Genomic DNA, 17,876 nt, shown 5'->3' with positions numbered 1-17,876 from the left:
CTTTAGCAAGCAGATCTAAAGTAATCCACGTAAACGATTTAACTCACATGATTAGAATTCAGAATCCAATCCCACCTACAAGGCATCCGAGGTAACATTACCTCAATGTCTTCGATGCTTCTCAAACTAACGCATGACATCATCAAAATCATACTTCAACAACAGGTTTACTAACTGACAAATACGATCATAATAATCAACATAAGAATACACACCGAATTTACAATCTTAGTTTTAATGCACACCATCACCAAGTAGCAAGCAAAAAACCAAACCGTTACTTCAACCCTTTTCTACATGATCATCATGAAGGCCCTGTAAAATAGATATCCGATTTGTTAAAAAGAACTAACGCATTTGATTTAATAGAAAACTAGACAAATATAGACGAAGAAAGGTAAGTACGAGTCTACGACATACTTAGCCTGTTCACATTGCTAACTTGGGATCAACGGTCCCTGTGGCATTTCCTTCCCCTGTTAGGAGATGATCCGGATCCTGAATGGCAAATAAATTCATTATAAAACATATTATAAAATTATAAGAAAAATGATTTATCGTATATTAACATACCTCCATTCCCCATTTTATATAATCCGGGGACTCACAGGCCTTATATTCATCAACCAAATTCTCAATAATGTCCCTTGCCTCGTCAAATTCTGAAAGATCGTTGTCCTAAACAAGGTTTACAAAAATCATTATATCCCATAATACATATGTGATTACATATTTACATACACTAAAATCATTATCGGTTTAGTGTAGTGAGAAATAACTTACACCAAATAACGGGAAATCCCTGTATTTGTCAAGAAAGGCCTGTCTCTTTCGTAGGAGAGAATACTGGCTCAAACATTTGGAGAATAAATGTCGAATCCCAGTATAACTTGCTAACATGAGCCCGCTCACCTAAAGGGTATAAAGCACACAAATTTCATTATTTCATCCATTCTTATATGTCAAATTCATCACTGTTATTATTAAATAAATATAGTAATGTTCCAGAATTTAAATAAGTCTCACCCTGTGAGCGGTTTGAACATATGGAGATTTTCTCGAGAGAGCAACCTGTTTCATAAAAAAAGGAAAAATTATAATTAAAAAAAAGGAATTAGTAAGTTATAATACCCAAGGTGTTGTTATAAGACATACCTGAATGCTAGCAGGGCCCCACTCAATGAAATTAACAAGCTTTCTTTCACGTATACGCTGCAAACTATCATGTACCTAATGAACCCACCAAAAGGTGTTTGCAAGTTAGAACTTAGAACAGAAAATAAGTGTTTCAAATAATATAACCGTAGATTGAAACAATATGTTGACTTTGACTCACTTGGGTGGGATCAACTTCTCCCTGAATAATGTTCAGTATTGATATGTATTTAGCCTGACTAGCTTCTTTAGTTCTAGCATGTGATGAAACCATGATATTCTTTGTCTGCAAAACATACATTTGTTAAAACATATGAAAATCCATGGTTCATTAAAATATAAAAAAATTACTAGTCTTCTTGCCTGAAGAAGTCTTCTCATCACATCCAGTACAGTTGTTTTGCGAATCATATTAGCCTGTAAAAAGATTATAAATTAGAAAAGCTTTTCATTCAAGATAATGTGACACACTGACACATAATGCCACATGGATATTGAAGTCTGACCTGGTGTTCGACTGTCAGTGGTGTATACCCTGTCATAAGAAAGTGGCACCTAGGTGTCGGGATCAAAGAAGCAAGAAGGCCAACCAGATCATTGTTCATATATCCAGGATACCGGAGGGTGGTTGTACTGGCAGACATTACAGTTGAAACTAAAGAATTTGTCTGAGAAACAGAAGGGTTTTGTATATGCAAACGTTCTACAGCAATTCTATTAAGTGCAGTGTTATCAAGAACAACAACACAGTCAGCATTAAGTGTGAGTCGTTTGAGAGTCAAAAGAGAGTTGTATGGCTGAACCACCACATCACTGATTTCGTTTTGGTTAGGAAACACACTGTATGTTTGAACAAGTTTCTTGCTGTAACGATCGTTTAACGTCTCCAAGAGGTATGAACCCATACCTACATAAGTTTGTGTTATAGAAAATAGTCAATAAATGTTAATAACACAGAGATAAAAATGCTAGCTAAATTATCGAAACCTGAGCCAGTTCCTCCAGCAATCGAATGACATAAAACAAATCCTTCAAGACTATCACTTCCATCTGCTTCTCTGTCAATCATGTCCATCAAATCCTCCTCAAAACTCTTACCCTGCAAAAAATGTTATTTTGTTACAACACCATGAAAATATTGGAGAATGATAAAGTTGTACATGATATAATTGTGGTCACAAGAAGGTAGTTACTAACCTGATGATATCCACTGGCCCAATTGTTTCCAGCACCTCCTCCTTCCCTTGAAGTAAATATATTCTCATGATTATAAAGATTTCTGTATTCACCAGTTTGGATTCCATTAATCACCCTGGGCTCCAAATCCATTAGCAATGCTCTAGGTATGTAGTGTTGATCATCAGCTTGATAGAAAAACACATCTTTTCTGTCACCTCCCTGCAACAAGGTTGTACACAAAATATTAAAACAAATCATGCAATGACTTAGGGCGGGTAACTTGAGGTTTGCACTTGTAACTCCAAAAACTCAAAACAGAAAGCTTGGCAAGATAACATATAAATCAACCAAAACCGTAGTAAGGATTACCAATGATCCTCTATTGAGGACTTGTAGAGAGCTCACAATACACAATTACAACATAAATTCCTAGCATCCTTGTCAGGCCACAGTACTCTAGTATCTACACAGAAATAACCTAAGTAACTAACAGAAATAATATTGTTGCATTTGGACAACAAACACCATTGACAAGAAGTTATGCTTAGCCCACTAGCAAAACCTAGGTTCATAATTCATTATCAACTTATGTGAAAAAAATACTACATTACTTTCTATCTTAAATTGTTCCTGAACAGAAACCTAGCCCAGTAAAATTACAGCATTCATAGATGACACTACAATGGATTCATAAACAGCAAGAAATACGTTCACATAGCATAACACAACATCCATACAGCCTGTAAAATTTATTCAGACAAGGTTCGACTGTAAGTTTGTACTTGTTGGTTGTAACACCAAAATCTCAAAACAGAAAGCTTGGCATGATAACATATACATCAACCCAAAGGCCAGAAACCATGGTAAGAATTATTGGTGATCTATTGAGGACGTGTAAGGAACTCACAACACACAATTACGACTTAAAGTCCTAACATCCTTTGTTAAGCCATTAACCCTAAGATATCGATAACCTATTATGTCAAAAGCCCTTCGGACGTGCGCCTAGGCCCTCGGGCAAAGCGAGGCGCAAGAAAAGCGCCTTTCTGCCTTCCAGGCCCTCCGGCGACCTTCCGACAAGATTCCAGCCAAATCTTGAAAGTTCTGGTATTATTTTGCAAAATCCAGGCAAACTGGTCTGTAACATCCAAAAATGACCTGGAACCTATGCAGTTAATGCGGAAAAATATCGGATATCGGTTACTGCGGTGGGATATCGGTAATTTTAATATGATGCAGAATTTATATACGTAGCAATTTAACACTAACAATTCAGTATACTCTCCTACCATTAACAAATCAACCTTTTCCAACTTACAAAACACAACAATTGTAGCAAGTAAGAACTGATTAAGACTTAAAATTAACAATTAAGACTTAAAAAACTGATATCGGGAAAATCAATGATATATCGGTCAATATCGCTAATACTATCAGTAGAGGTGTTCAAAAAAACCGGTTACGGAACCGGTTTGGCCGGTTCAACCGGAAACCGGTTTTTTAAAAACCGGTTTTTTTAAAAACCGGTTTGACCGGTTTACGTAACCGGTTTACGTATCGGTTATACGTTTTGGAGCCAAAACCGGTTTTATAACCGGTTTTTTTTATAACCGGTTTTTTTTAATAACCGGTTATTAAAAAACCGGTTAACCGGTTTTTAAAATAACCGGTTTATTACCGTTATAAAAAAAACCGGTTAACCGGTTTTTTAATAACCGGTTAACCGGTTAAACCGGTTTTCGAACGTTACCAAACGGCTTTATAGCCGTTTTTTTTTTTTTTTGACCGTTTTTTAGCCGTTTTTTTTTTGTTTTTTTACCATTTTACCCCCACAAACATCTATATATAGTTTAGGTTGGGTATTGGTTAGATCACACTTGATTATACAACTCCAAACGCTCTAAACGTTTATTTCATACGCGATTATACAACTCCAAACGCTCTTCTTTCGTAGTCGTTTATTTCATACTCGAGTATACCACTCTTAATTCGTAGTCGATTATCATGGCCTCCCAAAGTGCTGCTTCATCGGTCAACATGGGTGCCTCGAACACGGGAGAAACCGTCGTTCGGGTCATCCCCACGAAACGAAACCAAGATATTTGGCAACATTTCGACCTATGCGAAATGTCTAACGGAACCCAAAAAGCTAGATGCAAACATTGTTTGAAGTTTTATAACAAAGAAGCAAACTCCAGTTTAAGAGCTCATGTAGAAAAGCCCTCTTGCAAGGTCTTGAAGGACGAATCCGGAAGTAGTTCGCAGCCGGAGATGACGAATCAAGGAACGGTGTTTACGTACGACCTTGAAGCGGTACGTCAACAGTTTGGCAACTTTGTGATTCAACAATCACTTCCTTTCAACCACTTCGACAACCCTCAATTCACGGAGATGATGCAAAAGTATGTTCAACCACGCTACCAACACGTAAGTCGTTCGACCCTTAGAAGAGATTGTCTTAAAGCATGGAAAAACGCTAAATCCGAACTAATTTCATACTTTTCAAACTTACAAACTGGTGTGAACTTAACAACGGATGTGTGGTCGGTACCTAATGGTTCGCCCGACTCATACATTTGTGTGACGGCTCATTGGGTTGACCCCCGGTCGTGGCAAATGATGAAACGAACCGTTGCGTTTCAATTGTTTGATTACCCGCACACGGGTAGAAATATTTTTAAACTCTTGGATAAAGTCATTCGACAATACAAGATTGAAGATAAAATCTTTTCAATATCGTTTGATAACGCGTCCAACAATACGGCCGCGGTTGGCCATTTAAAATTAAAGTATAAACCTATCTGTGATGGAGCGTTTTTTCATAGCCGATGCATTGCACATATTATCAACTTGGCCGTGCAAGATGGGTTAAACGTGATCGAAACGCAAAGAAACAATTTTAAAAGAATGTTACGAGATGTTTTTAGCAACAATTCAACATTTTCAAGATACAAAAAATTTTGTGAAGAAGCTAACTGTCAATGGTTGGGGCCTAATTGGGATTGTCCAACAAGATGGAACTCGACTTGTGAAATGTTTGAGAAAGCCATCCAACAAAAACAATCGTTAATTGCGTTTCATCAAATTTTGTCAAATAGGGGTAAATGTGCACCGTACGATCCTAGAAACTGGTTATTGATTGAGATCGTTACGGAGGTTCTTCAAATTTTTAAATCTTGCACAACTAGTTTATCCGGGGTTTACTATCCAACAAGCCCCATTGCTTTACCAAAAATTGCTGTCATGTGCACAAAGTTGACTGAAATTCATTGTAGGGGTGCACCTTATTTTGATATGGGTGCAAAAATGAAAGAAAAATTTAGAAAATATTTTCAACAACTACCCGCTGTTTTGACCTGTGCGGCTGCGTTAAACCCTTGCATCAATGTTGGTGGTGTTGAAGCTTTAATAGAAAAAATTTGTGATGAGCTAGAGTTAAACGACGATCAAAACCCCCATTATAACCAAACTTTAAAGAATGCTTTCAACACCACCTTGGCAAACATGTATGATGTTTACCTTACAAAACACGGGTCGTCTTCCCAAATTCATGACTCGTTAAGAGCTGTTGCCCAATCCCAATCCCAAACCGACCTTGAAATGGGGATGTACTACATGATTTGGGAAGACGCCGGTAAACGTCAAAGGGTAAACACCCCAAGCAGTGAACTTGGAAGGTATGGTGGTACCAACTTTGTGAAACACATGACTCCGGATGAATTTAGAAGTCTTGATATGCTGGCTTGGTGGAGAGGTAAGGAGGATGAGTTTCCGATCCTCGCCGCCATGGCCAAAGATTTACTAACGGTCCAAGCTTCCACGGTAGCTTCGGAGTCTGCTTTTTCTGTTTCTGGCAGGGTTATATCGATTAGGAGGACTCGACTCACTCCACCAGCTGTAGAGATGTCGATTTGCTACAAGGATTACTTGGACTCTTTAGATAGGGCACAACATCAACGCTCACTCGAGGGGGAAATGGAGTATGAGGCGGCCTTGTATGAAGACGAGGTCAATCAAGGACACACTCAACCAATGACCGATGAAGAAGCCGCGTACGACGATTACCTAAGGAATAGCTCGGGATCGGGTAGCGAAGAAAATGAGTAACAAACATCAACTTGTTAATGTAATCGTGTCTAAGCATTCTTTAATGTTTGTATTTTTGAGTTACGAATATGCGATAACGATTTAATGTTTGTATTTTTAATGTAAAAGCTATAAATGAAAGTTATGTGTTTTTAATCTTCCAAGCAAAGAATGCTAACAACGAAACCCTAAACCCTAAACCCTAAAGCAAAAAAAAAAAAAAAAAAAAAAAAAAAAAAAAAAAAAAAACCGGTTAACCGGTTAGACCGGTTATTAAAAACCGGTTGTAAAAAAACCGGTTTAATAACCGGTTCTAACCGGTTTCTAAACCGGTCCAAACCGGTTTGGCCGGTTTGAGTTTTCATTGACAAAAACCGGTTAATAACCGGTCCGGTTAATAACCGAACCGGTTTTTTCAAAAAAACCGGTCCGGTTAATAACCGAACCGGTTTTTTCAAAAAAACCGATTTGTGCACCTGGAACTATCAGTACCGATATTCAGACTGCTATTTTGACCGATATTCTGCTAGAGGTCCAATAATCGCCTGAAGAAACACTAACCAGACCCCGGGCAGATTACTGGTAACCTGGGGGTTGGAGAGCTGTTTCCCACGAGGGGTTAAACCCTTGGAAGATGGTTCTTCTGATAACCTGCAAAACAGACACCGTGAGCTCGTCACTGAGAAGGGGGGGGTTCCTCCTTGTGACCACCCTCCGGCGTGAGAATCAGACTAGATTGCTCTTTAAATATAAAAGTATATTAAGAGATTGCTAGAGCAGATATCAGGTATATATGATAAGATAAGATGATCATACCATTGGGGTATTTATAGCCGAAGGTAGGTTTCCAAGGGGTTTAGCCGGCCCAACACGCTACCAACTGTAACCTATGCACGTGCCCTGCCTGTGAGTGGTGGATAGGTAGCGGCTGACACAGAGCAGGCGTGTCGTGCACTCTTCCTCTTCTGCCAACTACAGGCTAGGCACGTGGTATGGCAGGAGTTGGTGGGTAGGCGGCGGCTATTGGTCACAGTGCTGTGGCGTGCTGTCTGCCATGCTGCTGTCAGTGAGCTGTCGCATTCTTGGTCAGATCTTTTGTCTGTACCTCGTCAGGTATCACACAAAAGATCCTCCATCATACGGACTGGCTCGTTTAGGCGGGAGTTTTCCCCCTCCCGCCTTTGCTCATTCCTTCAGGTGACACTGGGGAGAGTTAAGTGCCTAGTGCGTGTAGCCATGCTGCGCGGGTGGCCTTCCCTCATGGCTTGTATCCGAGGCTGCGGGAACAGGCGGAGTCCTTCACCATGGGAGGCATTTCCTGCGGGACCAGCTTGCATACTGCGCGTAAGGACGTCACTTCTCTGAGCATGGTTGGTCCTGCGGATCCAGTTGGTCTCTGCGCAGACGTCCCTGTTTAAGGTGAGTCTTGCGGGTCCAACTGGGCTCTGCTGGGACCTACCTCTTCAAGTCCCCCCAGTCCAATGTTCTTCTCATGCGTGTTTAATAAAGTGAGGTGAACTTTTGGACTTAAAAGGGTTTTGAAAAGGGTTTTGTAAGGTTTTCCATGGGAAGTCCTTGTCACTTGCAGAAATGCCCGAGTTTCCTGCTTGGTCTTTGGGTATGATGCGGGTAGGTCTGTAACCTCCTCGCAAGTCAGGAGCATTGAGTCCCAGTTGTGTGGATTCTCCATGAGGTTTTGGTAGTTTTGAACATAGTGATCAATTATGTTAAAACCACCAATTCCATCCTGGAGCTTCAAACAACGTAGTTCTCGACGTTCCCGCTATGCGGGGATGTTATTTCCTTTTCCGCAAGCATTGCCCAGAAGATCCTTCTTGGTTTCAATTCCCAGCGGAGCGCTAGGTATGTGAAGGGTTTTGCCTTAACACTGTACCTGCGCTCGTCTTACGGTTACTTTACTTCCAAGGTATTCCTGGCGTCAATTCCCTGCGGGTGCTAGGTATGTGAAGGGTTTTGCCTTTACACTGTACCCGCACCTGTCTTATAGTTACTTGGTTGCCGAGGTACTTGGCTTCAATTCCCTGCGGGTGCTAGGTATGTGAAGGGTTTTGCCTTAACACTGTACCCGCATCCGTCTTATGGTTACTTGTTCGCCAAGGTTTTCTTGGCTTCAATTCCCTGCGGGTGCTAGGTATGTGAAGGGTTTTGCCTTTACACTGTACCCGCATCCGTCTTATGGTTACTTGTTCGCCAAGGTAAGGGGGTATTTTCCCGCTTCTTTTTAAATTTTGAATTTTGAAATTCGAAAGGTTGGTGGAAAGATAGGAACAGTCCAAACCTCTGAAACGTCGCGCGACGGTTTCTTCTGACTGTGTCAGGACGTGCAGGAAGTTATGGTGACGTGACATTATATGGTCATTCCAGACGCTTTTTCAGGCGCGTGGGCGCGATTTTTCGGGCGCGTGGCCGCGAAATTACTGGCACACGTCCTGTCAACAGCTGTTGCCAGTCTGCTTTTTGCCACGTGTCATAGTTTCATTGCACCTTCGAATTCTCTCTCCTTCGCATTAAATTCACCGCATTAATCGCGATTAGTATATAAAGGGGGAGAGGGTTATTTGCAATTCACACTTTTCACTTTCATCTCTTCTTCTCAAGTAATTTCCGGCGAATTTTTCTGTTCAGTAAAGCATTACCCTGAAATCTCTTTTCATCTTTCTTCCACCATGCCTTCTCATGATGCTGATGACCAGAAGACTGCTGGCGAATGCCAGTGCTCTCTTCCTGTCGATCTGTACCAGTATATCGTCAGGAAGTTCATGCTCGAGTCTCTCGAGCCTGAGTTTCCTGAACCCCACCATACTGTGTACGATGCCCCTAGTGGCAAGATCGGGGTTTATGCTGCATTCTTTGTCTACGGAAACCTTAGGTTTCCGTTGACAAAGTTTGTGTACCGTGTTCTGGAGAGGCACGGTGTGCACCTGACAGAGGTGCACCCCATGGCCATTGCCAAGGTCCGGCACTTTGAGTGGGTGTGCCGGATACTGGGCCTTGAGCCCCTCGTTGACCGTCTGATGACCTTCTACACTTGGAGGTGCATCCAGGGGTGGTATACTCTTACAACCGTATCAAGGGTTTAAAGATTTGTACCACCGAGCGGAGTCTTCGCTCATGGAGAAGAGAGTTCTTCTTCATATCCGCTCGCGCCATCCCCATCGCCATGAAGTTCAAGAATGGCCAGGCGCTTCCGAACCTTCCCGCCCTCAACTACGAGGAGGCGGAATGGTTCTCGAAGATATCCCGGGTCCAGTCCCCGGTTTTCCGTTTTCCGGAGTCGGCGATGGTGATGCTGGGGATGAGCCGGGTGTGGAAGGCGGCGAATGCGGATAAGGTTCCGATCGTTCTTGAATATGGTTCGAACTCTGTCCCTTATGGTACGTCTTGTTTCATTTTGCTGACTTCGATTTTTTCTAACTTTCTTGTTGATTTCAGAGGGGAACGATCTTCAGTCGCTCCTGAACCCGCGGGAGGAAGATGGTCCCGCGCGGATGGGTACTCGTGCTCTGGACGAGAACGAGTTGCCCATCTTAGAGCAGACCGCGGGTCGGTTCGTGGAGGTTTACCCGCCAGGCCAAGAGATCCTGAGCCACCGACGGCCAGGTAAGCCTATCTTCTACCCTGAACCTCTCAATGCTGTGCCTGCTGCTGGAGTTGACATTTCTTCTTCTGAGGAATCCGCAGAAGGTCCTCCACTGGTGCGGAAGAAAAAGACTGCCGTCGGGAAAGGCAAGGAGAAGGTGGCCTCTACGGCCGACCCGGTAGTCCTATCTGACTCGGAGTCAGATAGTGCAGAGGTGGCGGGGGAGCCCGGTGGTGAGGAGACCACCGCTCCGGAGGCTGTAGCTGTTACCTCCGGGGAGGCAGCGACGACGACGGTTACCGGTGTCAAGAGGCCGGCTCCATCGGGTTCGCCCCCGCTCGTCCGTACGTTCAAGCTCAAGAAACCCCGTAAGTGCCCCCATAATTCTTGTCTAGATTTGTTGTTTCAAATAAATTTTTCTAACACTTTTGCTTGTGCAGGTGTGGATGTTGACGCATTCCAGGGTGGAGTTGGAGCAAGTATTCCCCCGCCAATGAGGGAAGGCTCGGTCAGCCTTCCCGAGGCGTCGACCCAGGCGTCTGTGCCTGCTTCCGCTGGTTCCAGCCTTCCTGAGGCTGTTCCAGCTGAGAAGTTGTCTCCGCCGGCCGTGAGTGCAATTTTTACAGCATCTTTCACGGAGCCGGCGGTTACTGTTGCTGAGGAGGTGGCGCCAACAATGGCTACCACAGCGGCTGCCACTATACCTGCGCCACCGGCACCGATGGCCGGACCATCAGGTACGCGCCGGGCTTCCCGCCGATCTATGCCACCTTCCCGTCTACCTGACCTGTTGGATGGATTTCCTTTAGGTTCAGGTGATGGGTTTGGCGGCTATCGGCCTGTTATTGACCCTACAGGTACGTAGGGTTCTTTTTCCTTTGTATATTTTTATCATCTTTTCCTAACTGCCTTTGTTTCTTTTGCAGTGTCGGATTCCAATGAAGTGTATGTTCCAAGATGGAACATACGCCGAGGAACAACCCTTCGTACCCCTGTGGAGTGCGTGGACTGGGCTCGCCACGCTGCTCCTCATGGTGCGTTGGGGGAAGCCATGGCTAGCTACCAAGAGGGTAGGCTAACCAATGAGCTTCGGGTTCTCCAGGCCCGGACGCAGCCCCGCGTCGAGCTGCTTTGTCGTGAAAACGACAAGTTAAAAGCAGCTCGCGCCAAAGATGTATCTGAAGCGCGGGCTCTTCGGGAGGAGAACCGGCAGTTGGCCGCTGCCGCAGCCGAGAAGGAGAAGGCATTCAAGGCCCTCGAGGTTGAAGTCCAGGCGCGACTCGAGGCCCGCTCCAAGGCTGCCCAAGCTGTGAATGAACAGCTTTGGCTGGCCAAGGAGACTGCGCGAAGCTCAACTGAGAGGGCTGCCAAGGCTGAAGCTGTTGCTGAGCCGCTTCGCGAAGAGAATGAGCAGCTTAAATGCAAATTAAAGGCTCTTCAGCATGCTCATGACGCCTTGGCAATGGAAGATGCCAAGAAGCTGCAGGAGATCCTTGACCAGAGGGGGGTGCTTGACCGCACTGAAAGGAAACTCAAAAGCGTCGAAGAGGCTGCCGCCAAGGAAGTTCAACTTGCCAACCTTGATAAGAGCGGAGCCGAACGTGCTTACAAAGAAAGTCAAGCTACCCTCCAATGGCTGCTTCGAGAAGCGTTGCCTCAGGTATCTTTATCTTTTTCTTTACGCTTTCCGCTCGTAATTAGAAAATGTTCTAACTTGTATTCTTTTGTAGGTTGTGCGTCGGGTTCTTTCAGAGACCTCTTATGACGATGCGATGAGCACAGCCCTCAACGCTTCTCATGAGGATGGGGAGAAGACTGGCTTCCTGCTTGGTCTAGGGTTTGCTGAGAGAGGCTTTCCGCCCTCCAACTTCCCTTTATTCAATGTTAATACTGAAGCTGCTTATGACCAAGCTGTGAACCAGTACGCTGCCTTCCCGCATCCAGTGGTGGAGAAGGTGAACGAAGCTGCTGCTGCTGATGATGGGCTAAACATCCTTAAGGCTTTCCTTGGGCAGCCGCGCTCTGACGGTGCTGGTCCAAGCGGAGGTGGCCCTGAAGCCTGATCCTGAAGGTCCCTTCCCACTGCTAAGATAGACTTCGCTTTGTATAGATTTCTTTTAGGCGGGTAGTTACCCGGCCACTGTTGTAATATATCATTGAAATATACGATTGTTATTCCTTTCATTGGATTCTTTGCTTTATAAACTTATGACTTGCATACTTAGTTTAAAATAGCAATTTTCCAAGTGTTTAGAATAAGAACCTTTGAACGTGGTTGATAGTGGGTTAAAGTTTCGCTTCCTCCTTCGTGATTGTGCGGGTAGAACCGTCACTTGCACTTGGTAGGATGGCTAAACTTTAACTTTTATCTAACCTGCGTGCTGGTTTTTCTTACTTTTTGAGGATAAGTTAACCTTTGAACGTGGTTGATAATAGGTGTGAAGTTTTGCTTCCTCTTTCGTGATTGTGCGGGTAGAACCGTCACTTGCACTTAGGATGGCAAAACTTTACCCATACCTGACCTGCGTGTAGGTTTTCTTACCTTTTTAAGAATTTTGTTTTGAACCGTTCGACGCGCGGTTGTCGATAGGTTAGTGTTCATTTTCCTTTCATGATTCATGCGGATAGACCGGCACTTTCATTTAATGGGATGAACTCCTTCAACTGACCTGCGTGAAGGTTTGCCACGTTATTGGGTTCGTGCGGGTAAGACCGCCTTCCCACGCAACGACTTCACGTAATGTGAATGTCGTCACCAGTGTTGGATAGTTTTAACCGTTCGACGCGCGGTTGTTGACAGGTTATTATTCAGTTTCCTTAATGATTCATGCGGATAGACCGGCACTTTCATTTTTGGGTGCTGAACTTTTTCCCCTTCAACTGACCTGCGTGAAGGTTTGTCACGTTATTGGGTTCGTGCGGGTAGGACCGCCTTCCCATTCACTGACTTCACGTAATTATGCGGTGAAAACCGGCATATTAGTGTCCAGAAAAGTATAAATGTAAAATCATCAGCTTCGATATTCTTAAAGAGAATCATTTCCATTAGAAGTGGCTCTTGGCCTTCTCTTTACAAATTGGAATTGATTACATGCAAACTGTGTAATTGAACTCCCTTCCATGTTGGGACAGGAGTGCCATCGAGCCGACACGCACCTGTTTCGGGATCTCGTTCTTTACGCAGCATGTAGTCTCTATTGAAGCTGATTTTTTATTCGTGTTTACCCCAGCCGTGGTTCCACACGCACCTGCCTGCCTGCTTAGCTTTTATTTTGCCACGAGGTGCGCGAGCGTCCCATCTCTGACGAATGTTTCGACCATGTCTTTTACGTCTATGCATTCTTCAGTGTTGTGGCCTTTTGTTCTGTGATAGTCACAGTACTTGCTCCGATCAGCATCGTGACGATGTCGGATTACTGGAGGCTTTGGCCATGGGAGTTCTTCAGTAGCAAATATGTCAGTGACGCTTTTGGTAAGTGGCGTCCATCTGGAGTTCCGGTGCGGCTTTACATTATCCCTTTCACCCAATCGGTGCTGTAAGCCGGATGAGGTGTCAAAGTTTACCCTTGACTGCCAAATGCCTTGCTTCCGTTTTTTGTTCAATCGGGCGGTGAGGACGTTGTCCTCTCTCGTCCTCTGGGTGTAAAGGTTTGTGCTCTGCGGAAGGTCTCTACCCAGTTGCTTCTCCGTTTCCGCATAGCGTTTGGCTGCTTTCATGATGCCATCCCATGTGGATGGCATTCCATCTTTACCCGTTAGGGTGCGGATAAGCTCTGGGTCCTGCGCGCCCTGGATGAAGGCTGCGCGAACAAGATCCTCGCTGATATTGCCCAAACTTAACTTCTTTGAGTTGAAGCGAGTGATGAAGTTTGGCAGAGATTCATCTTCTTCCCGTGTGCATTTGAGGATTGTCCATTGCTCCTCGGTATATTTTCGCTGCTGGCTGAAGTGTTGGCTAAACTTCTGCTGGAAGTCTGCCCAGTCGTAAATGTGGTTAACCGGTAAACGATCGAACCAAGCCCTAGCAGCCCCCACCAGCGTCATTTGGAACATGTAACACCACGTGGGTTCCGTCCAATTGCTAACGGTTGCCCCCGCTATGAACCTGTTCAAATGATCGTCTGGATCAGATAGGCCGTCATATGTGCCTATGTTAGGCATTTGTTTAGCACTCTTCGGGGCAATTGCTTCAGCAATGTCCCTTGCAAATTTGGACGTTCCTGCATTTGTAACGTTTGGTCTGAACGTTTTAGAGAAGTCTCGTGGACTTCCATCTATGCTTTTTGGTTAGAAGGCTTGTCCAAAATGCCTTTTCGGTTGGGTTTCCGTTTCTTTACGCTTCCCTTTTGCCTTATGACGAGGGTTCGCGTCGGAGTCGGATTCCTCCGAGTCATCCTCCCAGTATTCGAATTCGTCGGCCTGTTGCACGGAACGCAAGCGTTCGTTCAACTCAGCCTGGAATTCCTTTTGTCGTGCCTCCGCCCATGCCTTGACTTCGTCGAGAGTCTGGCGGGGGAGTCTTCGTTTTTCAAACTGGGTATCGGTGGATCCCAGTAGGCGGTCATTTACTGCTCTTGCCCCTGCTTTAGTAAGTGGGGTAGTGTTCGTAAAATTTACTTCACTTGCTCCGGCTTCGGTAGCCGGAGTAGTGTTTGTAAAAACTGTGTTGCCGGTATTCCCCCCAATAGCTGGGGTTGTGGTTACCGGAATTTCTCTAACCATCTTTTGTAGAAAGTTTTGAAAAAACTGGAGAAAATTGTAGTTCTAGCTTTATGCACGGATGGCGCCAATGAAGAAACACTAACCAGACCCCGGGCATATTACTGGTAACCTGGGGGTTGGAGAGCTGTTTCCCACGAGGGGTTAAACCCTTGGAAGATGGTTCTTCTGATAACCTGCAAAACAGACACCGTGAGCTCGTCACTGAGAAGGGGGGGGTTCCTCCTTGTGACCACCCTCCGGCGTGAGAATCAGACTAGATTGCTCTTTAAATATAAAAGTATATTAAGAGATTGCTAGAGCAGATATCAGGTATATATGATAAGATAAGATGATCATACCATTGGGGTATTTATAGCCGAAGGTAGGTTTCCAAGGGGTTTAGCCGGCCCAACACGCTACCAACTGTAACCTATGCACGTGCCCTGCCTGTGAGTGGTGGATAGGTAGCGGCTGACACAGAGCAGGCGTGTCGTGCACTCTTCCTCTTCTGCCAACTACAGGCTAGGCACGTGGTATGGCAGGAGTTGGTGGGTAGGCGGCGGCTATTGGTCACAGTGCTGTGGCGTGCTGTCTGCCATGCTGCTGTCAGTGAGCTGCCGCATTCTTGGTCAGATCTTTTGTCTGTACCTCGTCAGGTATCACACAAAAGATCCTCCATCATACGGACTGGCTCGTTTAGGCGGGAGTTTTCCCCCTCCCGCCTTTGCTCATTCCTTCAGGTGACACTGGGGAGAGTTAAGTGCCTAGTGCGTGTAGCCATGCTGCGCGGGTGGCCTTCCCTCATGGCTTGTATCCGAGGCTGCGGGAACAGGCGGAGTCCTTCACCATGGGAGGCATTTCCTGCGGGACCAGCTTGCATACTGCGCGTAAGGACGTCACTTCTCTGAGCATGGTTGGTCCTGCGGATCCAGTTGGTCTCTGCGCAGACGTCCCTGTTTAAGGTGAGTCTTGCGGGTCCAACTGGGCTCTGCTGGGACCTACCTCTTCAAATCTTGAAAGTTCTGGTATTATTTTGCAAAATCCAGGCAAACTGGTCTGTAACATCCAAAAATGACCTGGAACCTATGCAGTTAATGCGGAAAAATATCGGATATCGGTTACTGCGGTGGGATATCGGTAATTTTAATATGATGCAGAATTTATATACGTAGCAATTTAACACTAACAATTCAGTATACTCTCCTACCATTAACAAATCAACCTTTTCCAACTTACAAAACACAACAATTGTAGCAAGTAAGAACTGATTAAGACTTAAAATTAGCAATTAAGACTTAAAAAACTGATATCGGGAAAATCAATGATATATCGGTCAATATCGCTAATACTATCAGTACCGATATTCAGACTGCTATTTTGACCGATATTCTGCTAGAGGTCCAATAATCGCCTATAGCACCGATATTGTCTAAAACCCCCAAAATAATATATATTTACTCTATGTGCCTTGCTTATCTTAGGCCCTCGCTTAGGCCCAAGGCTCACTCTTTGCGGCTTTGAGAACAATGTCGATAACTCAATATACTCTCCTACCATTAACAAATCAACCTTTTGCAACTTACAAAACACTAACACATGCAGCAAGTAAGAACTAATTAAGACTTAAAACCTAACAGCAAGCACTAAAAAATGACAATGACTTAAACAACTGATATCGGGAAAATCAGTGATATATCGGTCGATATTCTGACTGATACTCTGCTAGAGGTCCACGCCGCTATAGCACCGATATTATCTAAAACCCCCAAAATAATGTATATTTACGCTATGCTCCTTACTTATCTCAGGCCCTCACTTAGACCTTTGCGCCTGGCGCCTTCGAAAACTATGTCGATAACACATTACACATACCGACAAGAGCTTGTACTCTAGCGTATGATGTGTATCTACACTAAAACAAACCAACACAAACAGCATTTCTGCATTCGGACAACTAGCAAACCCTAGACTCATAATTCAAAACATCATCAAGTAATAATAATATAAAACAAATACTAGACAAAACTTTACATCTAAAACTAGTCAATAAACAGACGCAAATGGAAAGAGTACTCATACATACTCAATTAGTTACATAGATCTCAATTATATAGCAAACTAAAGTTGAATAAGAATCATATAAGCTTGAATTAAGTAATAATAATAACCTGAGTAGCGAAATCTTCAAGGATGCCGTCTTCGGAGATACCGTGCTCCAAACAGAGTTGTTTCCAGAACTCCATTCCGATCTGGTTGCCGCATTGTCCTACTTGCAGTGTTATTATCTCACGAGGCATCTTCTCTGATTATTATTATTATCATTATTATTATTATTATTATTATTACTACTCTGTGTTTTGATTCTAGGGTTTTGAAGAAGTGTGTGTGTGTGTGTGTGTGTGTGGAGTGTGGCGGGGACGACGGTGGTTTATTTATTTAAAAGAAAAGGAAAAGGAAAAAGAGTGGAAAAATGTGAGCGGGTAATTGGCTGAACAAATCCCGGGTAAATGGTCGATAATAATTCATATTTACAATATAACTAATTTACTTATAGCTAAAAAGGATCGGGTGTGTGTATGAAAATGAAAAAACTAAAATGAAATGAAAACGAGGATTTGGTTTTTATGTTTTGTGAAAACCGGACTTTCGGTATCGTGTGTAACTAAAACCGAAAAAATCGAACTGAACTTATGGATTTTTATTTTCTGTTTTAAATTTTAAGTAATTTTTAATGTTTAACCCAAATATTTTGTAGCTCAAACTTATAATAATCAATTGATTGTTAGCTAACAAAAAAAACTTAGGTCAAATTTGTTCTTTTTGGTCAAGGTTTCTTTTTCGGCCTAGACTTATCAAGTCCAAATAGCAAAACCGAAAAAACCAAAAATAATTGAATTCAGACAAAAAAAAGGGAAACGAAAAAACCGAAATTGAAAGGTTTTCAAAAACTCAAAAACCGGCAATTCTGGTTTTGATTTGGTTTAAACCGACTCATGCACACCCTTAAAAAGGACATTTTTTTTATCTCAATTATGATGTAATTTGTTTTTAAAACAACATAAATGAATTAGAAACATATGGAGTTACTTTACTGTTAAGACGACATTGATTTTGACAACGAAAGTAAAAGCTAATTAGTTATATAAATTATTAA

At 43.6% G+C, this 17,876-nt stretch overlaps 1 protein-coding gene across 1 annotated transcript; it reads right to left on the bottom strand.

Moving 5' to 3' along the window:
* Window positions 1-11: 11 nt before the first annotated feature.
* LOC143539455 (tubulin gamma-1 chain-like) lies at window positions 12-17,085 on the bottom strand. The gene is made up of 12 exons (XM_077032772.1): window positions 16,891-17,085; window positions 2,353-2,553; window positions 2,143-2,254; window positions 1,662-2,062; window positions 1,519-1,572; window positions 1,337-1,441; window positions 1,156-1,230; window positions 1,027-1,071; window positions 784-912; window positions 574-678; window positions 421-498; window positions 12-315 (listed from the first exon to the last, which is right to left on the bottom strand). Exons 1-11 carry the CDS (start codon window positions 17,017-17,019, stop codon window positions 430-432), a joined length of 1,425 nt encoding a protein of 474 aa, XP_076888887.1. The 5' UTR covers window positions 17,020-17,085; the 3' UTR covers window positions 12-315; window positions 421-429.
* Between the last annotated feature and the right edge of the window lie 791 nt (window positions 17,086-17,876).

This window comes from Bidens hawaiensis, unplaced genomic scaffold (assembly GCF_021521415.1).
Source record: "Bidens hawaiensis isolate Kalapana, Puna unplaced genomic scaffold, B.hawaiensis_p1.1 tig00000820_1, whole genome shotgun sequence".
Taxonomy (NCBI): Eukaryota; Viridiplantae; Streptophyta; class Magnoliopsida; order Asterales; family Asteraceae; genus Bidens; species Bidens hawaiensis.
This window is presented reverse-complemented; position numbering and strand designations above follow the sequence as displayed.